The sequence below is a fragment of the Lepidochelys kempii genome, chromosome 24 (genome assembly GCF_965140265.1).
Source record: "Lepidochelys kempii isolate rLepKem1 chromosome 24, rLepKem1.hap2, whole genome shotgun sequence".
NCBI lineage: Eukaryota > Metazoa > Chordata > Testudines > Cheloniidae > Lepidochelys > Lepidochelys kempii.
In genome coordinates this window covers 3,506,022-3,531,251 of record NC_133279.1, presented here as the reverse complement: position 1 = coordinate 3,531,251, position 25,230 = coordinate 3,506,022, and the positions used below count along the sequence as shown (strand labels likewise).

The 25,230-nt window shown below is 47.5% G+C and overlaps 1 protein-coding gene across 5 annotated transcripts in view; it reads right to left on the bottom strand.

The window, feature by feature from the left end:
* ARHGEF11 (Rho guanine nucleotide exchange factor 11) overlaps positions 1–25,000 on the bottom strand; it is an 85,752-nt gene extending 60,752 nt beyond the window's left edge. For all 5 annotated transcript variants that reach the window (XM_073323600.1, XM_073323609.1, XM_073323610.1 and 2 more), the window contains exon 1: positions 23,245–25,000. In XM_073323600.1, the coding sequence (XP_073179701.1) occupies positions 23,245–23,279 (35 nt within the window). In that variant the 5' untranslated portion in view covers positions 23,280–25,000. The remainder of the gene's footprint in view (positions 1–23,244) is intronic.
* Positions 25,001–25,230: the final 230 nt, after the last annotated feature.

The following is a 25,230-nucleotide window of genomic DNA, read 5'->3' as shown; positions in this document are numbered from 1 at the left end:
AGCCCATTATGACTGCCATGGAACAAAGGCCGTGTCAAACACAAGGAGTAAAGAGCTCCAAAAGCATCCAGCGCTGGCCTTGCGCTGCTCTCGTTAACTCAACAGGAGTTTCACCAAAGGGAGCAGAGTTAGGCCAATGCTAAGCACCCCGTGGGTGGGACTTTCAAAGGCGCAAGGCAGCGCTGTTGGACCTCTGCATGGCCTGGCTTTGAGGGACGTCGGCTTATTAGTATTTGTATCGTAGTAGCAGCTAGAGGCCGCAGCCAGGGTCGTGGCCCCATCATGCCAGGTGCTGTACTTATGTACAGCAAGAGACAGGCTTTGCCCCCAAAAAGCTTACAATCTAAATTAGACAAGACAAAGGGAACAGTATTATCCCCACATGCACAGTGGGGATCTGTGGCACAGATAGGGGAAGTGACGTGTTCAAAGTTACACAGGGAGCCTGTGGCTGGACTGGGAATAGAAGCCAGGACTCCCAAATGCGAGGCCAAAGCTTCAGCCACAAGGCTGCGTCAACTCCAAGCGGCCTGACCCATCTCCCCATGCTGCCTCGCTCCTCTCCCTTCCAAGGGCTCATTCACTGGTTTTCTGTTGCACTCCAGCGTCAGAAGGTGAACGTCCTGGGACGGGTATCTCGCACCTGTACTGCATAGCCCATCTCACCAATAATACAGTCTCAGCTCGGCTGTTGGCGGATGCTTTCCCTCGTTACCCCAGGGTGGAAGAGAATGGGTCTCCCTCTGGGGGATGCATGCGATGTTTTACTGTAAAGCGCAAGGGTTTATTGCCTGCCCCATTGGATACCCTCAGACACACACGCCCCTAAAGAAGAAAATAATTGCTGCTTCCTACAGACACAGCCTAGATACTTGAGAGTCACGTGTCTCAACTGTGTCAGATTCCCCACCCTCAAAAGCAAACACACCAGCCCTAAAGATCTGGCATCGCCCCCCCCCCCCCACATACACACAAGTGCGCCCATGGGGTGGGGCTCCCCTCTTGTCAGGAAAGTCTCTACCAATAGAGATCAGCAGCCTGGATGAACAGCTGCTGACAGTCAGGCACAGGCGTGACATGATTACAGAGCCAACACTACTATGGAGAAGCTGAGCAAGGCGAGATTATTCCACAGGCCTGGCCCAGGTGACTCCTGGCCAATCAGATGATGCTGTTGTAACTGGGGTAGGGCGGGACGGGTTGCTCTTGTTACAGTGGCCCTGATGCAATGTCTTAGGCTGTGACATTGGGGAACAAGGTGGGAGGGAAGCAGATTTTAACTCTCTTCTGCTCTAGGATAGTTATCTCTTGCTAACAACAGGTGTCGCAATGGGTGCGGCTGAAAACAGGGCACAGCCAAGGACAAACCGTGCTCAGCAGAAGCCACACAAAACACAAAAGCCACATCTAAATGAGAAAGTTGCACCAGCTTAACCGAAAGGTGAGGTTTTTAAACCGGGCAAACCTTTGTGTGGCCTTGCTTACTCCATTTTAAGATTAGCCACTTTGTGATTAGCTTAAACCGGCTCCTAACTGACAAAGTCAATCAAAATAAGCCTGTTTTAAACCAAATCAAGGTGTCCAAATAGCCTTTTGCACCACTGTGACGAAGACCTAGTCAACACACAGATTTTATGCCAGGATAACTATTTTGGTTAGGGCTGTGATTTTTTTTTAGACATGATCGTTCAACCCCTGCTGTGGATGCAGTTTACCAGCACAAAAGGAACTTAAACCAGTATGGCTTATTCCTCTTCCTGTATAGGATTAGTATACCAGTATAAACATCTTTAAACCGGTATGACTGCAGCCACAGTAAGGGATATGGGTGTACAGCTTTATACAGGTGTCATCAAAGCAAAGCAAAATGTAGTGTGCTCTACACTTAACACTCATACCGGCAACACGACATCGGTTAGGGGAGTGATTACTCCTTTTCTCAGCACCAGTACTGACCAGGCCTTAGAGTGCTATGTGCAACCTTGTCTACACTAGATGAGTTTGCTGGCATAGCTATCTGGCAAAGCCTCCTAGTGTAGATGTGGCTGATACCTGCATAAAAATGCTGCATAGCTTACACAGTTGTTGTTGTCTTGTCCCGATAATAGGATTGGGCCGTGAAGTTCAAACATGGGCTTGGCAACTCTTACGGAGTCCTCTGAAAGGGCTCGATCAAAAGTATCCCAGCCGAATAGCATCACTTTCCTTCCATTATTACATTCAAAAGCATGGACGAAAGTTACATACAGCCCGCTCCCGACACAGCTTGCAGCGTTGCTATATTTCGGTTGATTTTCATTCCTGCAGTGTGCCCTGTCCGCAGTCTCATGGATAATGGATGTTATTTTCCCAAGATGCTTTGATATCGACCGGTGGATCTTATCTTTCAACCATTTATTTCAGTTAAGATACTCCTTGACAGGGCATCAGCATCCTCACTCCTTCTTGAGTTTCTGACCTGCCAACTTTTTAGCTATCTGACCCCTTTATAAACCAACGTGCGATGGAATCCACTGAAAAGTCAATTTATTGCCTTGCTCTCAGCTATAAATTGCATTGTTGAACCCAGTAAAGACCATCCCCACATCAGTGAGGTACGGGGGTATTCCCAGCAGAAATCTCTGGCCCACGGGGCTCTGGCAACCACATTCCCACCATGAAATTGCTTACACCGTTTCCCTGAAAGACATTAGCTGTCGTGGGAAAAATCTTTTTTATGGTGGGATAAGTGCATCTACGTTAGGGCTTATTCTGGCATAGCTGCATCAGTTTAAAAGAAAACTACATGCCTACACCGGTGTAAGCCCTTGCACAGGCGCACTGATATGGACCTAAAAGTGTTTTTGCCACTACAGCTTATGTTTCTCAGGGAAGTGGCATAAACTATGACAAGTGAAGCATTTTTATGCCGGCATAAACTGCAGCTACACTAGGATGGCTTGCCGGTAGACTTATGCCAGTGTAACTATGCCAGCAAAACTTTTCTAGCGCAGGCAAGGCACAAAAATGAAACCCTGGCGCACGAAGAGGCTTTGAGATTCCTTCAAGATCAACTGGATCATGCAAGTATGAGGCCATAGTTTTCAGAGGGGAACTTACTGCCTAACGCAAACTGGCATCCTCTGAAGTCACTTACGGACACACCCGCACCATCTCTGTGTTATACTTGCATCTGGGCATCATACAATCTTCCCTTATTAGTTGTATAATTAAGGCTTCTTGTTTGAGGTTTTTTATTTTTCCTGGTTTTAGAGAGAGTTATTTTTAGGCAAATTACAGTTCAGTTTTTCAGAAATAAAGATGTTTTTCATCAATGATTCTTAAGAAAGAAAACGATTTGCTTTGAATGAAATGAAGAGTGTTTGGAGTTCTCTGACGTCCTGCCCTCCAAAGAATCTGGTGCTAGAATAGGGAACTGAGAGCCAGGACTCCTGGGTTCCATTTCTGCCACTGACTCACACTGTGACTTTGGGCTAGTCACGTTCTCTCTGTGAGCCTCAGTTTTCATATCTGTGAAATAGGGATCATTAACCTACTTAATTAAAACAAGTTATAAAGGTTCAGAATTATAAATGCATTATATGTTACCTACTCTGCCCATAGAGTTAGATGGAGCTACAGGTTTCTAACATCCTTCACCAACAGCCTATCACCCAGATTATAATTACTACACGCGTTTAACTGATTTGCCCATCACCATGATATCTGGGCGCGTTACAAGGCTTTAAGGAGTGACATTCAAGATTCCCTTAAGAAAGGCCAAACCACATGTGCCTTCAGATTTACTAGGCAGCTGGGAAACAAAGATTTTATCAGTTGGGAAAGGGCGTGGCAAAGAAACACCTACTGCAGCTTCCTGGAGATGCCCAAGAGAGCTCTGCCTATAGCACCCACAAGCTTCCCTCTTGGAAGGAAGAAAATGTGTGGGTGTGCATGAGTTTGTCCACCCACTGATGTCAGTGGGTTGCCCCAAGGTGAGTGAGTGCGGAATCAGGCCAGGGCCAAGCCCCAGCACCTCTGGGCTTGGCGGTTCATAGCCCTAGCAGCTTTGGGCTCGCTGCGTCAGTTATGAAAGTAAATCTTTGCTTGAGCCCCGGCACCACTTTAATTACAAATTAAGCACTGAGCCATGGGTCAGAGATGGCAAGGTGATCCTTAATATAGCCCGTTTCTAGACCCCTCCAGGCCTTATGTACAGTAGACAGTCCCTTGAATTTGCACCAGCCAGTGCAGCAACGCAAACATAAATTCAACTCACGTCAGCATCCCACCACCCACAACTGGATCAGCCAGAGCTTCCAGGCCACTTCCGCAGATACCCCCAGGTAGAGCCTGTTGCAATAACCCATCAGAGGGGTCACAGCAAATGACATCTGACTTCTTCCAGCTTTCCTCCAGCAGTCTAGACTCCAGATTATGAATGAGTGTTGCTAACAGCAGGGCCGGATTCTGCAAGGTAGAGGTCAGCAGGATTTGACAACAGTAGGAAAGGAGGGCCTACAGCATCTTGAAAGGTATTGGCCAAAGCAAGAACAGAGACAGATTTCTCATTGGTACCACGAATCCTTAACTCCACCTTCTTTCCTTATTTCCCCTTTGGCCCGTCCAAGGTGTGGGACTCCGAACAGCTCCCTACCTCTCCACATTAGAGGACAGCCTCTTCTGATCACAGCCAACTGCAAAGCCAGAGCATGCCCAGAACCTTGTGTTAGAGCAGACTTTAAAAAACGAGAGGGGGGAAAAAAAAAAACACCTAAGGCAAAGAAAACGCATTCGTCTCAGGAGCCAGAGCGGAACAAATGCTGCAATTAAAAGATTAAGAGAGAAACAGGATCAAATCCTTAAAGTGGGTCAGTCTCCAGCTGGGGCTTGGCAAACACGCAGTTTGAGAAGCTGGGATATTTTAAGTCTCCAAATGGTCCCTGGCCCCCAGAACCACCTCCTCGGAAGAGAAAGCATTTTACAAATGGGCCAAAATAAGCCTGTTTTAAACCAAATCACAGTGTCCACATGCCCTTTTGCAAACCTTTGACTAAGCCCTGGTCTACACACGGATTTATGCCAGGATAAGTATTTCTGCTAGGGCTGCAATTTTTTTTTTTTTTTTAAACCAACGTAATCCCTGGCGTGGACACAGGAGCAAGTCAGCCTGTAAAATGTTCTTGTCTGTAAGTTACGGGAAGGTTGATCAGGACTGATCATAGGAACAAAAATGAAAGCTGCCGTTTAGGAAGAAATAGCTGTCATTTTGGGATCGGGCCTTACAACGGACTCACTGCTCCCATTGTGTATTGTCCCAACCCAGATCAGAGACTGGGCTACGACATTATAGTTGTTGGCACCAGCCCCACCTGTTAACAAGGCAGACGTCTCCCCTTATAAGATCCTGTTTTCTGTGGCTTATAACTTTGTCAAACTTCAACCACTCAGGCTGTGTCTCGGCCTCAGGCTGACTTTTCGGGGGGGATTTTCAGCGAGAATGGTTAAGCTGTTTCCAAGAATGGGGCTCGGGAAAAATACCCCTTCTTTCGCCAGTGCTAAAAATGCTGGCCACTTTTTCTTTGAACAGGTCGAGCACACCAATGCTTTGAAGCAGTGGCTGGACCTTTGTGTCAGGGATAAAAAGAAAAGGAGTACTTGTGGCACCTTAGAGACTAACCAATTTATTTGAGCATGAGCTTTCGTGAGCTACAGCTCACTTCATCGGATGTCAGGGATGTGTCTTTTCAGTCCCCTTGAAAATCCTCCCCATTTGGCCCAGTTATAAATCTTCATAAAAACTGCAATTTTCACATGCTCAATAGAACTTGGGAGATTTTCACAGCTACAATATCTGGATAGTCTGTCTTCACTGTGCATGCGCCATCCAATCTTGGCTCCCAAACCTGACTGGACGTCTTTAATTACATGATCACATATTATTTTTTCCACAACACCCCAGTTAATTCATTGCACAGACTGGCCCAGCTCTGGGGGTTAATCAGGGTTGGGTAGTGAAGGAGGCTGTTGTCTGTAAGACCCCTGCCTCATATGTTGCAGAAGTTGGAAGTGAACAAGGCAGGGCATTCCAGCAAGAGAAAATTTAGTCTCATGGCTAAGGGAGTTGACTTTCAATGGGACTTACGCGCAGCATGGTTGGAGGATGTCAGAAACTCAGGCAGACGTTAGGGGTCTATTGCAGGAGAGGGTTGGTGAGATTCTGTGGCCTGCACCATGCAGGAGGTCAAACTAGATGATCATGACGATCCTTTCTGGCCTTAACATCCATGAGTCTATGTCATTTAGGTGCTTTTGTAAATTTTTCCCCCGTCTTCTACAGCACATTTGTACAGAAACCAAGGCTACAAGGCCCCAATCTCAGCTGTGGTCTGTAGGCGCTCCCAGACTGCATAGCCCACCTTTCTGCCAGGCCATTTGGAAAAACCAAGGATGGAGAAAATGATGGGTTTGGATGTGGAGTTTTATCTCATGGGCTTGTTTCATGGCCTCTCTGTAAAACCGTTAAGGGATGATGCACAGGGGAGTTTTGTAATTATCTGTCTGGTTCTTAGTTTCAGTACAAACAGAGGTAGGTTTACATTTTGGTAAAGCAATGCCGTAAATTTAAAGAAGGGTGTGGGGGAATAAAATTGCATTTGGGAGCTTTTTTTTCTTTTACCTACAATAGTTACACCACATATTTAGGAGTCCCTGTAACCAGACGCGGAAGGATTAGATTTTTACTGGTAAAGGTCAATTTCGCCCGTACACACACAAATCAGTGCAAAAATATTTTCATTGATAATCATTCAAATTTACAGACTGGCAACATAAGAAAACTGCTGCTTGAGAACTTATTAGAGTTTGATTTAAGAAAAATATTTTGTACCTTCTGACAGGTGATGTTGACAGTTTGTGTTTTAATGGTCATAAAGCTTTTGCTTTTCGAATCTCAATGTCTAGTGTCATTATATTATTGCCTGACCCTTCAATTGTCTAACCCCCGTCCCCACCCCGACATCTCCCCCGACTTAGCTACCGCCTCTTGCGGAGGTAGATTTCTTATGCCAACGGAGAGCTCTCTGTGGTCGGCACAGAGCGTCTTCACCAGATGTGCTACACAGCGCATCAGTGTGGTTGCACCCATATAGTGCTTCCCATGTAGACTAGCCCTAAATTTATTTTAGGGCATTCAATGGTATTTTCGCTCTAGTCCATCAAGGCACTTAAGCACGTTCTTAACCTTAGCTTGTGATTAGTCCCATTGACTTCAGTAGGACTGCAGTATTAGGGTCCTTTATACCTATATAAGAATGAGCTATTTCGGTACAAGGCACCTTTATAATCGATAAAACTGTGTCCACACTAGGGCTGGTTTAACAATACCCTTATAACGAAAACCGCACTTGTGTTTCAACGAGGCCTAAAATCAGTGCTATAAAATATCTCTGTTTATTAACTTTAAGTATCCAAAAAAATAAATAAATTAAAAACCACCTTCTATGCTGAAGTTTACAAAGCCACCAAGGGGTCATGGAGGCTCGATTCCTAGTCTTTTTTAATAATCCCGTCAGCCATTTGGAAAATGTGTTGAGCACGTGGCAGGACTGGGCCCAGAGAATGCAATGAACTTTAAAGAGATGTATTGCTGGGCGCAACTAGTTAATATACCTTCCCTAGAGTTCAGAATTATTTCGTCTGAAATTTAACAATCACTCACCTTCTTTCCCCCACCACCAGTCTGAGGGCTTGTTTACACAGAGACATTGCACCAGTTCAACTAAAAATCTGTTTAAAAACTGATTTAGTTCAGACACTGCAAGCCACTAGGTGGACAGACTGGTTAAAAACTAGTTAGAAAGTTTGGGGTGTGCCCTGTGAATTCAACAAGCGAAACCAATGTAAATGAGGCTTACAATCCATTTAAGAGCATCCTCACCCAAAGCTGCCTCTTGAAGCCAACTGAGTTATGTTATGCGCAGTACCTAGCACATTGAGACTCTGATCAGAGCCTCTGTTATCACCCACCATGCCTGTAACATATGTTGCATCCCCATACAGAAGAGTGCTCCAGGTTCTAGTCCGGCAAGTTTCTCAAAAGGTGGCTGCAGCCTAAGACTGGAGGAGCAGGTTGAAAGCCATAGGTGAGGTTCTGAACGGAGGCTTTCTGGATCAAGAGCTGCATAGCCTCTGCTTTCCAGAGGTCATGAAAGATTAGAGAGCAGGCGCCCAGGAGGCAGAAATAAGCGATAAAGGCATAAACAAGTATTTATGCCATAATTAGGTAAAGTTTGCAAAGCACTTTGAACCTGAAAGGTCCCATGTAAATGCGAAATATCATTATTACAGCAAAGGAAGCCAAGTAAGATTAACAGTAACCCTGAGCGCTTTCTATCCGCAAAGCTCAGCACAAGTTACAAAAAATGGGTAAATGTCATTATTCCCACCCCGCCCCCCGCCCCAAGTTCACACAGATAGGGAAACTGCGGCACAGAAATGGAGCGCCACTTGGTCGAACTGCGTGAGCAGGGACCACACGGATAGTTCGTCCGCAGCAGGCTCGTGCAGGGTGGATTCACAAGCCAGCTTGTCGCAAACTAAACGTTCATGCAGACGAGCCCTAAGCGCATCCATGCACTAGTTTCACTAAATCCGTTTAAAACACCCCTCGAGGCATTGTTACACACCGTTTTTATACTGATAAAACCATACACTGAAGGGGGTGATTTTTCTGCTGATACAGTGTTACTGGCACAAGCCCTAGGACGGATGAAGTTACACTAGTGGTACAATGTGTGTGTGTAGACATGGGCTTACGTCAAGCTAGAGCAATTTGGCATGTAGATGAGTTCCAGAGGAGAAATCAAGCCCCAGAGCGATGCAGAGGGGCTTAGGAAATGACAGAAAGAGGTCCCAGCCCTAGAGAGCTTACAATCACCTTTACACTGTTTATTACTTCAATTTGTTTAACCCCTTGCTTAAGTTTTTCTGTTCAACACCAAGGGTATATCCACACTCGGGAGACGATCCAAGCACAGCGATGCCGACACCACCCTGCAGTGCAGATGTAACCTACACCAACGGAAGGGATTTTCCATCGGTGCAGGAGCACCACCTCCCCGAACACAGCTCGCTATGTTGATGGAAGCACAATCCTGTTGACATAACTGCATCTACACTGGGGGTTAGGTCGGCACTGCTACATCGGTCAAGGGTGTGGTTTTTTCATATCCCGATCAATAAAGCTATTTCAACCTAACTTTTAAGTGTAGGCCAAGCCTCAGGCCATATCTACAATGATCATCATTTACTCCCCACCCAACCATCCCCCAGCTCTCCCACTAACGATGTATTTACTCAGCCAGCTTCTGTCCTGGGGCAAGATCAAGGATTTCAGCCTCCACAGATTTTGACTTAGCATCTTCTCCACCATGGCAGTCACACAACATACATACTTCAAGCTGCATTATTCAAGAAGCATTACAGCTGGGGTTAGATGTTTGGCTGTGTGTGTTCTCCCTATGTGCTGCCCCAGCTCTGTGCAGACAGCCAGACCTCGAGCGAATCACCCAATGACCACAAGATCTGTTAAGGGATGAAGGCACCAGGCCAGGTTTATTGTCGACAAAGGACAATACTAGCACCTGGCAGACTCTACGAGGATACTAAGACATGTATGCCCATGACAATGGATGCAGCTCAGCGAATGGTGGGACTTTTCATTCCTACTGCAACCGTCACCTAGCTCCAGCCAATTTTGTAATAGATACGCACAAGGGGACACAGTTAAGGTTGAGCAACAGCAGCTGTCAACTTTGCAGTTACACCCCTCCCCGCTTGCTCCTAGAACCTGACCCATGAGGGCAGAACTGAAGTCAAGGGGGATCTGTTTGGGCAGAGGGGGTCTGCTCACACAAACCCTGCATTCATTTAAGTTACTTGCATGGCCCTGTATTTCAGCGTGAAGCATCCATACCAGACGAGCGCACTATGAAGTCTGAAGGAATCTAAACCTTCCAGTCCAATCACTGATACTTCACTATTTGAAAACTAAAAATGGAACTAGAAAGAGAGAGAGATGCCTCGATTTATTTATGTTTAAGAGAGACTATGTCTAGGCCCAGGAAAGAGATGAACAAACTTACAGCAATATTTATCCCCACCATGTTAACACCTTTCAGCAGGATTTCAGAGCATTTTACAAAAAGCGGGTGAAGAATTAGGATCTTTATGGTGCCATTAGCATGCATGAGGCTTTTACAGGCCACTCAGAACAATACGGCCTTTACCCCAAAGAAATTCACAGTCTAAATTACACTGGAAAATGCAACAGTGACACAGCAGCCTATGGCAAGGAAGCAGAGGTGCTGGAACCAAACTGTAAACCCTGTATATAATGGAAACCACTTCAAGCCAGGGGGTGCGGGCAGCACTCCCCGCACCCTTAGTTCCAGCACTTATGCAAGGAGGTGACAGTACCACTCTCAGTGGATGTTCTTATTCCACACAGAGCGACTTGTTGCATATATTTCCTTGTTGGTACTAAGGAATTTTTCATCTCTAGGTGGGGGAAACTGAGGCACGGATCTTTGACATGACTTGCCTCAAGTCACACAATGAAGCAGTAGCAGAGATGGTAGTAGTTTCCCATTCATAGGCCAGAAGGGACCCTTTCGGTGTTTCTCAAATGTGGCCACCAGGGTTTTTTCTTGCGGCCACAGCCTCCTGGGCTGTGATGGGGGCAGGGGGACGCAAAGCAGTGGCCCTTCCCCCAGCAGCAGTTGGGCCCTGCTTCCCTCTGGATACACAAACACTGGAGGTGCAGGCAGCTGGTGAATTCCCCGCTTTCCCGGGCATAGGGGAGGCAGGCTTCAATCATGGGGCTTTGGGCTCTGTCCATGCAGTGGCAAGCTCTGGTTCAGCCTCCAGCTCCAGGCTCACCACCCCCTCCCCTCACCCCATTGTCCCGGAGCCCCACTGCCTCCCTGCCCAACTCCCCATCCACGGCTTCATTTGTCCCAGGGCTTGCCAGGGCTGAGTAAGTCTTCTGTGAAAAGTGATATTAACAAACATACAAATATCACTTTTCACAGCAGAAGAGTTACCAGCTAGCAAGGCATGGTGGGTGTGGGGGAAAGTGCAACCAAAAAAGCAAAAGAAACAACAACAAAAAGACAAGAACAAGTGAAGCACCTTATTTGTGTATCTATTCTGTTTATGTCCAGTAAAGAATAGAGGCAACTGCAAATTATTTTTATTCTTGAGTCTGAAAAAACCCTACATAAATAAATTACAATGATTTGGACGTGTATATGTGCGTATTTATTTGTTTTTCCTAAAGTTAATTAAATAATTTACGAAAAATTGTCAGCACAGCCACCAGCCAGAGTTGGTGGCCGCACTCTGAGGCCACCAAAAAATTTGTTGTGAGAACCCTTGTCTTACATCATCTAGCCTGTCCTCCCATATATCCTGGCGTGGCAGAATGCGGTTGTTGTTTTTTTTTAAATAATTTCAATAGATAATATAGATGGTTATTTTAAAGCATTTTTTTTATCAATTTTAAATGTTCACAGTTGCAGGAAATTGTGGGGGGAGGTCAGAGAACTATTTAATGACAGTAGATGCGGAGATTCAAAAAATTAAAGCTTTATAACCATTAAAACACAAACTGTCAACATCATGTCAAAATACACAAAGCCAATATCCTTAAATTAAACCCTAATTGTGTCTCAAGGAGCATTTTTCTTACTGTGCCTCGCTGTAAATTTAAATTATGGACAGAAATATCTTTTCATCAGCCTGTGCGTGCGCGCACGGTGAAATCGACATTTACTGATAAAAATCGAATCCTTCCAAGCTGATATATATATCACAGGCCCTTAAACTCTACCCAGTTACTCGTGTCTTGAGCCCAACAGCTGTGTTTGGCTAAAGCATCTCTTCCAGAAAGGCATCCAGTCTTGATATGAAGACATCAAGAGACTAAGAATCCACCACCTCCCTTGGCAGTTTGTTCCAATGGTCGCTCACCCTCCATGTTCAAAATGTGTGCCTTATTTCTAATTGGAATTTGTCTGGCCTCAGCTGCCAACTGTTGGTTTTTGTTCTGCCTTTCTCCACTGGACTAAAGAACCCTTTAGTACGCAGGACTTTCTCCCTGAGAAGGTCCTTTTCCAGTCTTCTGGAATTTCCCTGGCATTCCACAATTGATTAAAAATTAACATCAGGGGCGCAGAGATCTTCACAACCAGCTCTTTAAGGACTCTTGGGTGCAAGTGATCCCAGCCTGCTGATTTGAAATGTTGTTCAACATCCCCCTTGGTTACTAATGGACCGGAAAGAGCTTAGTCATCCCTCATGCAATACAATTTTATCATCCCGCATCTTTCCAATTATGAAACAGGAATATTTCCTGAATGTTTCTGAGTCATCATCAAACAATTTTACCATCTCCACCTGGTAATGGGCCTACACTACTCCTAGGATTTCTTTTGTTCCTAATATACTTTAAAAACTCCTTTGTATTGTCCATAGCTCTAACAGCCAGGAGCCCGGGCTCCCAGCCCTCTGTTCTAACCACTAGACAAGTCTGCCTCGAAATTGGCAGTATCAGCTCTTTGACAAAAAATGGAGTGGAAAGTTTACCTAGTTTCACCCCAGCTTCTGTATCTGATGGTGAAATGATAAGCCCAGGGTTTATAGTAAGAATGAGTTAAACACCACCAATTCCATCACACCACCTCTAATGGTAGGGTCCAACTTTCCATCACCCTGCATTGTGTGGGGTCAATTACAGAGCTGTAGCATTTCACACCTACTTTGCCCTGGTGGAAAAGACTACACATAGTGCAGGGCAGTGGCAAAACAGGCCTTGGGAGATTTTGTGTGTGTGTGTGTGTATTATTCCCCCTCACAAACACATGAAATTCAATAAAGACAAGTGCAAAGTACTACACTTAAGAAGGAAAAAAATCAAATGTATGACTGCAAAAGGGGGAACGTCTGGCCAGAGAGTAGTAATGCTTAAAAAAAAAAAAAATGATCCAGAGTTACAGCAGATCACAAACTGAATATGAATCAACAGTGTGATGCAGCTGCAAAAAGCCTAATTAACAGGAGTGCTGTATGTAAGACTCAGGAGGTCACTGTCCTTTTCTACTAGGTGCCGATGAGACCTCCGTTGGAGTATTGCATCCAGTTCTAAGTGTCACACTTTAGGAAAGATGTGGACAAACTGGAGACAGTCTGGAGGAGAGCAGCAAAAATGATAGGTCACGTTTTCTAAACCTTTTATATGGAAAGGTTAAAAAAAACTGGCATGTTTAGTCTTGAGAAAAGAAGACTGAAGGGGGACCTGAAAGTCTTCAAATATGTTAAGGGCTGTGATAGAGAGGACAGTGATCAATGGCTCTCCATGGCTACTGGAGGTAGGACAAGAAGTAGAGGGCTTAATCTGCAACAAGGGAGATGTTGGTTAAACATTAAGAAAATTTTTCTAGCCCTAAGAGTGGTTAAGCTCTGAAGCAGGCTTCCAAGGCAGGCTGTGGAATCTCCATCATTGGAGGTTTTTAAGAGAAGGAAACCCCTTTTAGGGCTGGCCTAGGTTTACTTGGTCCTTCCTCAGAGCAGGTGGCTGGACTAGATGACATCTTGAGGGAATCATCGCAATGTAGGGCTGGAAGGGACCTCAGCAGATGTAGGCCACTGCTATTAAAAAGCCGTGTTGATTCAGTTCAGCCAGGCCCTCTCTCGCTGGTTACCGATGTGCTCTGCATTTAAAACAGGGAAGGCCTATTCAAAAATAAGATGCCATGACTCCAAACTGACGCCACGACCCCAAACCAATGCTCCTCCTTTTATCACGAGCATAATCGCGTATTACACTCCATGGCCCAGGAATATTAATTCTATAAGGAAGCAACTCCCTTTAGAGGAACAGCACACCTCAGGGTCAAGCCCTAAAGCAGGGGTACGACCCTATAACTTTCCAGAAACGACACAGAAGAGCCATCAACCCCCACCCCCATTCACTCTCCACCTCAAAGATGCCAGTGCAATTATTTGCTGGGTCCTCCACTGCACAAAGACACAGTTGGGTATCAGTTTCCACAGGACAGTGTGGTAATGGGAGCAGGTTCACACCACACTGCTACAATGCCCGTGTTAAAAGAGACCAGCTGAGACCAAGTTGCAGATGCACTGACACAGATACTGTGGTGATTGGTGCCTCAAGCCTCATCTACACAGGGAAATAAACCATCATAATTCCAGTATAATTTAGCTGTTCTGGAGCCACTCTCTGTGTGGACACACTTATTCTGGAATAAAAGTCACTTTCACTCTGGAACAGTGTGTCCACAGAGAGAGCTGTTCTGGAATAGAGAGGCCAGTCAGCTTCCACCATGTAGACAAGACAAGGGCTTAGATAAAAGCAGCGGAGGACAATCTGGCTATTAAAAACAAAAAGGGCTAGAAAATGTTAAGCCCAGTATTTGCACTTATACAGCACAAGTTAAGAGTAACCATGTCTCATGCTTCAGGGCATGAGCTGACTGCAATAGAGAGAAAAATCAGGAAGTAATCCTCGCCTCAAGGCCAGATTGGACAGGTGCCTTAACCAACAGCCTCACACGCCTAAAAATTAGACAGAGCAAAGGGGATGTTCCTACACTGTCAGGAAACCAACTTCTGTCAGCATAAGCTGTATCTGCAAGACGGGGCTATCGTCTCCACAGTGTAGACATACCCTATTTATTTTTAGTCTTCCGGATGGTTTTTTCGGTTTATTAGAAATTTACATGAAGAAAGTGTTTTTTTCCCAGCAAATACCTGCCCTCCATCCCCAGTCCATCCCCACCACCACCCACACACTCTCTCTCAGCATGGAAACAAGAACCTTGCAGCAGGAGAATGCAACCAGCATCTGTCTGGTTTGTTTATTTTGAAGAGTGAGAATTTAGGGCTGATAAAAGTGGCCAGAACGACCGATCTGGAGGCAGAAATGCTCTCTCTCTCTCTCTCTATTTATCCGCAAACCAGTCCTATCCTCCCTCCCCGCGTGCCTCAACCCCAACCTGGAAAGACTCCTGAGACTGGACTCCCTCCTGCATGTAGTTCACTCACCCTTGTGGAGGTTTTCAACAAGGATGCCCAGTTACTGCCAGCGTAGTGATGGGCTTGTGTGGATACTGGGAAGGAGGCAGAGACCCACCAAACATTCCGCACAGGGGGCTGCTAACCAGCCATCAGATCACCACAGCTTTTGTTCACCACTCACCTGGGCTACAGTCAGATCAGCCACCCAGAGGTTAAAGTCCCCATAGCCCAGTAACCACCAACAGCAAACTTGGATAGAACTCAGGTCTCCTGGGTTCCATTCCCACCTCTGACAGGGCACATGGCCCAGGGGTTAAAGAGGTGTGTACTTTTTACAGGAGATCTCCAGTGGACTGCTGGATCGGGGTAACTGGGCGGTGTGTTCCCCAGTATCAACTGTACACCTGCTGTGAAAAATGCCACATTCCAACTGCAGAATAATCAACAGCTGCCCTGTTGGTACATTTCTACTTGCATCTTCTAGGCTATGAAGGCAAGGTTTTCCAACCAAAGCCAAGAGTGGATGCAGTGGCATGTGTTGACATAGTCAGAGTTGATGGTGCCTAGATTCCACTGTGATGGGCACATTCGAAGTGTCCAGATCAGGTCCTCAGGCAGGCCTGGATGGAAGTTCAGGCCTGCAAGAGATCTTCCCAGTTGGCGCAACATCACAGAATCCAGCCACTTCAACAAACAGAGCTGAGGAGCTGTTCAAGTGAGTGTCAAGTCTTCTAAGGCCATATTTACAATGCCCCGTCCCAGCTTCTTCCACAAGAAGGGGGAAAGGAAACCTTGTTCTCTGCAGAAAGCACGCCGAGAGGGAACAGCTTCCACGCTAGAGCTTGCTGGTATGAATGAAGCAGGCTCATTCTTACAAGACAATGCTGTGCCAATGTCACATCCATGTGGCCGTCGCCCAGAAGCGGGACTGTAACACAGACGATAAAGAGCCGGCTAACTAGGGATTCCAGCGGGTGACGCGAGGCCAACGCCAGCAGAACAGGGAAACTGCTCACTGCAATTTGATATCCCAAGCATCTCTCCATGCCATGCCGTGAACAATCTGCCTCTGTCCCTCAGTTACTCACAGAAGTTATTTCATTTTTCGGGCACAATGTGCTGAGACAGAAGGCTCATTCTAACGGGCTGCCAATACGGGGTCCTCCCTACTGTGCATGCCAGGGTCCGGAAGCTGGCACTCCAATCAGCTGCAGCAGGAACAAACTCTGGTCTATTCTGACCCAGTGCATTAAAGCCAACAGGAGTAAAATAAAAAACAGACCACCAAGACTTAGGGCCCATGTCTCTGCCATTAGACCCAAAGGACAAGAATAACCATGTAATGCATAGCTTCAACCTCGGAGGCACTAAATATGGCTGCAGAGCCGGATTTATTTCGTACCCTGGCTGAAGCCTCATGCCTATTGTAGGAAGTTGGTATTGAAACCATGACAGGCAAGGAAATTCCCAGGCCCAGGGCATCAAACTCTGCCACTTTCCATCCAAGGACCTTTACCAACTGGTCCCCATGACCCTGCTGCGAGGCATCGATATCCCCAAAACCAAGGCATGGAGAGGCACATGTGCCACCACGTTAGAGATGGGATTTGATGCAAGCAGCACTCAGATCACTAGGCCACACCAGGAGAGAGAAATAAGATGATCCGTAGGGGAGAAATACAACTTTGCTGATGGAGCGGCAGTGTGGCCTAGGGGACTGAGCCCTGGCTCAGGATCCAGGAGACCTGGGTCTGTTCCAGACTCTGCCAGTGGCCTGCTGGGTGACCTTGGGCAAGTCACGTCCTCTCTCTGTGCCTCGGTTTCCCCAGCTGTTAAATGAGGATGGCGATACTGACATTTGTAAAGTGCTTTGAGATCTGCTGATGAACTGCACTATATAATCGCTAGGGTAATATCAGGTTTCAGAGTAACAGCCGTGTTAGTCTGTATTCGCAAAAAGAAAAGGAGGACTTGTGGCACCTTAGAGACTAACCAATTTATTTGAGCATGAGCTTTCGTGAGCTACAGCTCACTTTTTGGTTAGTCTCTAAGGTGCCACAAGTACTCCTTTTCTTTTTAGGGTAATATCATCATCCCAGTACTAACTGTGGCCTGGAGAAGAAACAGAAACTTACACGTATTTAAAAGGTAAAAGGTTCTGCAGAGTACAGAATAGAGGGCCCAAATCAGAGGCCAAACAAAGGAACTACCTGCCACCAGAAAGGTTATTTAGCAAGCAAAGCCCATAATAGGGCCTTTGTCTTCCACTGAGCAGGCCTCTCTGGTCCCGATAAAGCCTCACTGACCTATCCAAACCTGAAATACCATCCCATTCCAATAGCCCTGCTGCTGGGATTCCTGATCAAATTCACACACATGCAATTATTCTTTCCTGGTCTTTAATGAGATTCTGAGCAGGGCTTTGCCAGCTCAGCACAGCACCAATACCTGTATGTACCAAAATCTAGCAACAAAATGCAGCCACCTCTGGGGTGGAGGACAGCAATTCACTGGTAGAGAGCACGACAGAGGCAGTGGGCAGGACCAATCCCATTCTCCTACAAAAGAATCACCTTTGCATCCCTCTGTCACGCACTAACACCTGGGCGTGTGGGGGAAAGAGTCCAGATCTAGTTTTATTAACGTCTCCTATGCTATAGCCAGCGGGGAGCTGAATTCCTCGACCTTGTAAGGATGAAGAGCTGAGAGGACCCAGGCACGGATTTGAACCCATGATTCCATGGAGACGGATGCGTAGCTTGCTGAGCCACCCCCTCCAACACTTGTCTGGTACAGACAGTTAATCTGATTTGCTGCGCTGGAGCAGAAGTGGGCCGCTTCCTGTGGAGATTTAACTAGTAAAATTGCAGAGCGCTTTGCGGACATTGCAGCCGATTATTTTGCTTTCATTAGCTTGCGAGGAACTGAAACCTGCAGAGGATAAAAGGGCAGAAATCCTTCCCTCCTCCGACTAACAGCCCATCACCATGGCCACACAGTACAGCTGCATTTCAGCCCTATACCTCCCCAACTGAGATGCGGAGAAATTGCAAACTCATCGGGGCATAAAGGTTCCTGACAAGCTCCAGTTACGTGACAAGCAAAAGGTATTCGAACAGCAGAGGAATAAACCTTGTTATTTCTCCTTTCTATTTTTGGCTGCACTTTCCCTTCCCTGTTTAGGGTAGTATATTTTGTAACTCTACAACACGAACTCCAGTCTCAAGGCAGCATTACCTAGCGGTTTTCACAGGACTCCTGGGTTCGAGTCCCAGCTCAGGACTCCTGGGTTCTACTTCCAGTTCAAAGAAGGAGTGTGAACGAGCGACTAAGGCTCAAGGTTTCTGTTTCTAGCTGGGTTCTGTTTGTGAGCCTCACTATATGGCGTGGAGCCAAGGGGTTTCCTCATTTCTCTGATCACCACCACCCAAGGATTGTTAACCCAAACCGACCTTTGAAAAGTGCTTTGAGATCCCTGGACGAGAAACTGTGCAAGGGCTCAGAATTATCACGTGATACGGCCACCCCGGGCTCCAAGGGAGAAGGCTTACCCCAGACACCCGCGCTACCAATGCCTCGCTTGCCACCCGCACCAGCCCACACCTGCAGGGCACAGAAGGCATCACGCCCCCCTCGCCACCAGTGCCCTACTGGCACTGAGAAGGATGGGCCATTAGCCAGGATGGGCAGGGATGCCACACCGTCCTCTGAGTGTCCCTAGCCTCTGTTTGCTGGGAGTTGTTGACAGGGGATGAATCACTCAATGATTGCGGGTTCTGTTCACTCCGTCTGAAGCACCTGGCATTGGCCGCTGTTGGAAAGACAGGCTACAAGGCTAGATGGACCATTGGTCTGACCCAGTATGAGAAACAGGCAGCCTCTTTGTAATCACTCTCCTTTAACTCCCTAGGCACACTGTGCCCCTGTGCGCCCCAGCTAGGCACAACACACACCTGTAAATGTTCTGTTTGTACAGCGCCTAGCACACTGGGGTCCTGGTCCACACCTAGGGCTCCCAAGCACAAGAGTAGTACAAACAACCACCAGCAAGGCGCTTGCTATCCCAGCGCAGGCAGGAGATGCCGGAGGAAGGACTAGAAAACGGCTTCTTAGGCAGGTGGCCATCCAGCTGAGCTAGAGGGGCGTCTCCACTCGCTCACTTCAGTAGGCGCTCCGCCCTTGGGTGCTACACTGACATTGCACTTTTCATGTCAGCTGCGCAGAACTGGAACCGGAGCCGCTTGCGGGACGGAGGGTGGAAGCCCAGCAGCCTCCAGGCTGCCACGCAACTGGAAGAAGAGACATTAACAAGGTCTGCAACATCCCCTGCTCAGCAGACAGCACAGAGGTTTTTATGGTCCTGGATAGAGAGTCCTACAGAGCAAACTATGGTGCGCCCAGGTAGCTAAATAGAGTTGTCTCCAACCTGCAACCCTGTGCCTGATCCACAGGGGACAGGAGTCTGTTACAACCCCTCCTAGAGCGCCGTCACTCTTTGGCTCAAGCTGTAGCAGCTCTGGAGGCCCCGGATTCAATCCCTGGTGTGTCGGCCATCACATAAGCAGGGTCTCTTCCAGGATTCAAACCGCTGCGGGCCTCGGAGGCTTGGGTTGAGCTTCTTTTGATCAGAGGAAGAATGTAACCCGTGTTACATCAGCAGGGACAAACCAAACAAATGAACCTTCCCGGGGACCGATACAAATGCTAGGAATGTCTGATAGCCTCCTGTGTCCTGGAGTGAAAACCTCAGACCACCTGCTACCCACAGCTACTGGGAAGGGTTTTGGGATTCCCACCGGGGTGCTGTCCGTGCTCTTCTCTCAGAAGCCTCTGGCCATTGGGTCCTCTGCTGTTGGGGAAAAAAAGGAAGCCCGACGCATGCCCCGATGTCAGAGCTTGCTGACTAGGGAGCAAAGGGCAGCAGCGGAAACTGGAATATGGGTGCAGAAGCCATCAGGGAGAAGTAAAAAGGACTGGAATGGCGTCTGCTAGGTATCCACTATTTTCTCCTACCATCCATACAAGAAGGATGTGGATAAATTGGAGAGAGTCCAGCGAAGGGCAACAAAAATGATTAGGGGTCTAGAACACATGACTTATGAGGAGAGGCTGAGGGAGCTGGGCTTGTTTAGCCTGCAGAAGAGAAGAATGAGGGGGGATTTGATAGCTGCTTTCAACTACCTGAAAGGGGGTTCCAAAGAGGATGGCTCTAGACTGTTCTCAATGGTAGCAGATGACAGAACGAGGAGTAATGGTCTCAAGTTGCAGTGGGGGAGGTTTAGATTGGATATTAGGAAAAACTTTTTCACTAAGAGGGTGGTGAAACACTGGAATGCGTTACCTAGGGAGGTGGTAGAATCTCCTTCCTTAGAGGTTTTTAAGGTCAGGCTTGACAAAGCCCTGGCTGGGATGATTTAACTGGGAATTGGTCCTGCTTCGAGCAGGGGGTTGGACTAGATGACCTTCAGGGGTCCCTTCCAACCCTGATATTCTATGATTCTATGATCCCCGACTCCCCCAGCATCTTGGCTCCGGTGGGGACTGAGGGAGAGGGAGGCTCCCACTATTCTACTCCATTTTGGGGTCCTTTGTCCTCTCCCCCATAAACAGCTGCAGGGTGTTTTCCTGCAGCCCACAGCCTCCCACACACCCCTCAGCAGCCGCACGAAGTCAGCAGGACTTTTGGGGGTGTGGCCGCTGCCCACTGGGTCCCAATCCCAGCTCTGCATCCTACCGCTTTCCTGACAATCACACAGCTCCTTCGGAAAGCTCCCAGCATCAGCAGAGGCCCGGGGGTGGCCTGCGTGCAGACTCAGACAGCCCTGCCTGGGTCCGCGGCTGTAAGGCTATATCGTCATAACCAGGAGGGCTACAAGCTCCAACGACAGCTGAAATCCTGCAGACACAGAGTTCAGGGCCCACCGCGGCCAAGAAAGATTTTAATTTCCAGGTGGTTTAGGTGCTTCACACTTTCAGCTTAGCACCCCCAGCCAGCCCCCTGGCTTGCCCACAGTATTACCTGACCCTGGGGGTGGGGCCTCACCTCTGGCAGTGATTTCATTTGCCTACAGAAACTTGACTACTGTGGCAATGAGAGCAAGAGAAATATCTTTAAGTAAATGAATCACCAGGCCCTAACTTATCAGGGTTTAATAACTACCTAATCAAAATCTGTATTTGTTCTAATACAGGGAGTAGCTGAGATTGAACGGACAGAGAAAGACCATTGCTGTTTGCACAGCCAACACTCCTCAGGGAAAACTGAAGCTACCAGCCCAAAGCCAGTTGCTACCAGAGGCAGGTGTCAGAGACACAGTACCACAGCGTGCCGAAATACAAGCCACTTCGAATCCTAGCAGGGACGGCGCTGCAGGTACCGCAAAGGTCCTGTGGAACTTTTCATAATAAGGGGTTCGTTCCTCGCCCCTCCCCATTGGCTGTTGACATCCTCCACCCTAGGGGTGGATGCATTTCAGAGTGAAGCCATCTCCCAACACTCCAAACCCTGGGGTCTAGTCTACACTTAGAAGTTAGATCGACCTAGCTACGGCCGTCACGGATTCGGAAAGTTCACATTCCTGACCGCCCCAGTTAAGCAGATCTAACCCCCAGTGTGGATGCGGCTACATTGACAGAAGAATTCTTCTGTCGACCTAGCTACCACCGACCGGGGGCGGGTGGGGTAGGTTACCTACATCGACCGAAAACCCCTTCTGGCCCTGTAGGAAGCATCTACACGACAGCAGTTTAGCTGTAGCACCTTGAGTGTAGACGTGACTTTAACTAGCTGGAGTAGTGCTTGCTACTGAGTGAGACTACTTGCAGTAGTAAACAGTACACCTGCTAGGAAGAGCATGCAGGCCTAGCCTGCAACTTCTAAAGCACAGTGGGGTTCCTCAGAGGATGAAAAGTGTTAGTTTTAAAAATGCACCATATTATTCGTTATTATTAACTTATAGAAAACACGTGAGAGATTAAACTCCATGGATCAGCTCCTGCTTGGGTGGCATTTAGAAATCTGAGTGTGTGTGGATGATAAAAATCCTCTGAGCAGCACAGAAAGGGATAGGACCAAAAAACTAAATAAATAAAAATAGAACCCCAGGCATGCAGAATGCACTAAAATACCGGCTTTATCTCATGTCTTTCCACACGGGAGGATATTAAACCAATGACAGCAGTGAAAGGAGAATACTGCATTCCAGGAAAGAATCAGTGCAGTGTTTTCTGCATGGACTTTTGTTTTGGGAAGAGGTGGGGGAGTAATCCCCCATGCACTTCTCTCCCCTCTGTTTCAATCCAATGGCCTTCCCCAGCCCCCAGCAAGCATGGCACTGTCCCAATCCATTACCACCACCCCACTGCAGCAACTAACCTCACTGCCTACACCCCACTTGCCGCCTGGCATATCCACATTCTCCAACATCACTTGGCAGATTGCAACAACCTTACTCCAGGCACCAGAGACCACACTAAAGGGGTCACATCTGCAGTCAAGACTCCCATTAACTTCCAGTGGGGGCCTTGCCTGCGTGAGGACTGCAGGATCAAGTACTGACATGGTGCATGAGAGGGGGAGGGAATTTCCTCTTCCAGGGGAGCTTATCTAGGTAATTTACCAAGTGGCCACACAGTCTGCAGAGGAACCTGGGTACCATACATGTAATAACGCCCATCCTAGACTAGGCCCAGCCACAGCCCACTGCAGTCTGCATAGGGATGGAAACAGAGGAAGCTGGAGGATCAGTGGGGGAGGGGGGTGACCCAGACAGGGAGCAACTCGCACACTGAGAATAAAATTATTTAAAAGCATTTTTATGTAGAAAAACCACACACACAATTCCTCCTGTGGACAAACAAAACAGGGCATTCCCCAGCCTGCAAATTCTCACAACCCACATACCAATTCTCTCTCTCTCTCTCTCTCTCACACACACACACACACACAAAAACACCCCATACACAATTTGTGTAGCACCACTAGTAGCCCCCAACAACTCCCCCCATTTGCATCACACTCAAACTAGCAAAGTAGCCAGTTTCCTCAATTCAAAACAAGCCCTGCCCAGAAAAATGAACCAAAATCCCAAAGTAGCATCACTAAATTTGATATTCAATCACGAGCATTAAGAGGACAAAAAAATAAATAACCCAACAAACACATACCTGTCTAGTGCAGTCTGCGGAAGCCTCACACTCATGATTCTTCTCGTCTCCTTCGCTGATCCAAAAATCCAGGGTCCTCTGCTTTCTTTGCTGCTTTTATAATTTTAAAATCGCACCCTCCCGGAAAAAAAAAAATTCCAGAAGAGGAAAACAGACCAAGATCCTGGAAGCTGCAGGTCCATCTTGAGCTGGAGTCGGAACATGGTCTCTTTTTTTTTCCTTTTCTTTTTTTTAATTTTTCCCCTCCTGTTTTCTTCTAAAAAAACCTAAAAAATGCACTTGCCTTTATATTACGCCCAAAAATAGTCTTTTCAAGGTTACAGATGCTGTCGAAGAAAATTAAAAGGAAACAAAGCAGTTTTTCTTCAAAATATTAAAGTCTTAACTGCAAAACACAGATAAAAAACATCCTTATAATCCAGTTTTAACAGCTGTTCTTCTGCTTGCAGGGCAGAGACCAAAAAAAAAAAAATTAAAATAAAATCCCTCGCCTAATACTTGAAAAATTGTAGCAGAAAAAAAAATACCAGAAGCTCAAATTCTCCAACAAATTGGCACTTCTTTTAGGGTAACAGCTCGGTCTTTCCTTACTATCTTTGAAAAATAAATAATCAATAAAAAATCATACAATAATATGTACACTATTTCTGAGTCCAGTTCAACACTTAAAAAAAATTAAATAAAAAAGATTTCCTAATTTTTTAAACCCCCAAACTGCATTTTAAGGTTCTTAAAACTTGACACAAATTGGTTTCTTCCTTAAAAACAAAACAAAACAGAACAAACCCAGAAGATAAAATACCAGCTCATGCAAACCCAGCTTCCGAAAGCAAAAAATCCACAGGCTCCCTGAAAATAAATAGCAATTCTTGTTTGGTTCCTCAAAAGACTCCCCAATTTCCACCTTTCCAGGCCTAGTGACCCCTTTCTTGAACTCTGCCTCTGAACCCCAATATCCTTTTCCTTGCAGCCTAAAATGAATCACTCCCTGCAAACTCCCCCTCTCCACGAAATGGAGAGTCTTTCCTTCTTTATTTCTCTTCCTCCCCTTCCCTCATCCGCTTCTCTGCCTCTCTCTCTTCCTCTGTCTGAGTCTTTCAGTGGGAAGAAGAAGAAGAAAAAAGGGAAAAAACAAACCACAACACTGCACCAATTCTTGTTAGGAGCTTGCTGGCAAATCTGGTTTGAAAGGTCCCTGTATATCTCTCCCTCCCGCCTCCTGTTTTCTTCCTTCTCTCACTGCATTAAGTGGCAGGGAAGCGGGGGGGAGAAACCCAAGTAAAGAGCCTGTCCCCTTCTGGTTGAATTATGCTTGCTGGTCTCTGTGCATCCCAGCTGGGGGAAGGGGGGTTCTCCACCCCCTTTCTCCTCTTTCCCCTTCTCCCTCTCTGGCTCTTTGCTGCCCGGCTCCTGCGCTCCTCCAGCCCCTGGAAATGGCAGGGGGGGCGAATCCGGGCCCCTGGGGGCCAAAGCCCCTTCTCCCTGGGCTGCTGGGGTGGGATCCTGCCCAGGGAGCGGCCTAGCTGCAGCTCTCAATCCCCAGCCTTTCCCAGCCCTGCCTCCCCTCCTCTCTGGAGCCCTGCCTCCCCCCGGCTCCCGTGGCTCCCTCCCTCTCCCAGAGGAAAAGGAAGGGGGGGGGGGAGGCCACCCCAGGAGGGGAGGGGAGGGGAGGAAGGAGGGAAGGTGACAGGGGGCAGGGAGGAGGGGGCAGCCGCAGCCTTTTCCCCTGCCCTGCTGGGGCCAGCTCAGGCTGCGGCGGGAGGAGGGAGGGGAGCTGCCTGGGATCCCTGCCCCCCCCCAGCTAATCCCTCCTCCTGCTGCTGAGCAGCCCCCCCTTCCCCCGGGGTCCCTTCCCCGCCTGCCACAGGGATCCCCCCCATTCACAGCCCCCCCTTCCCCCGGGACCCCCTTCCCCGCCTGCCACAGGGATCCCCCCCATTCACAGCCCCCCCTTCCCCGCCTGCCACAGGGATCCCCCATTCACAG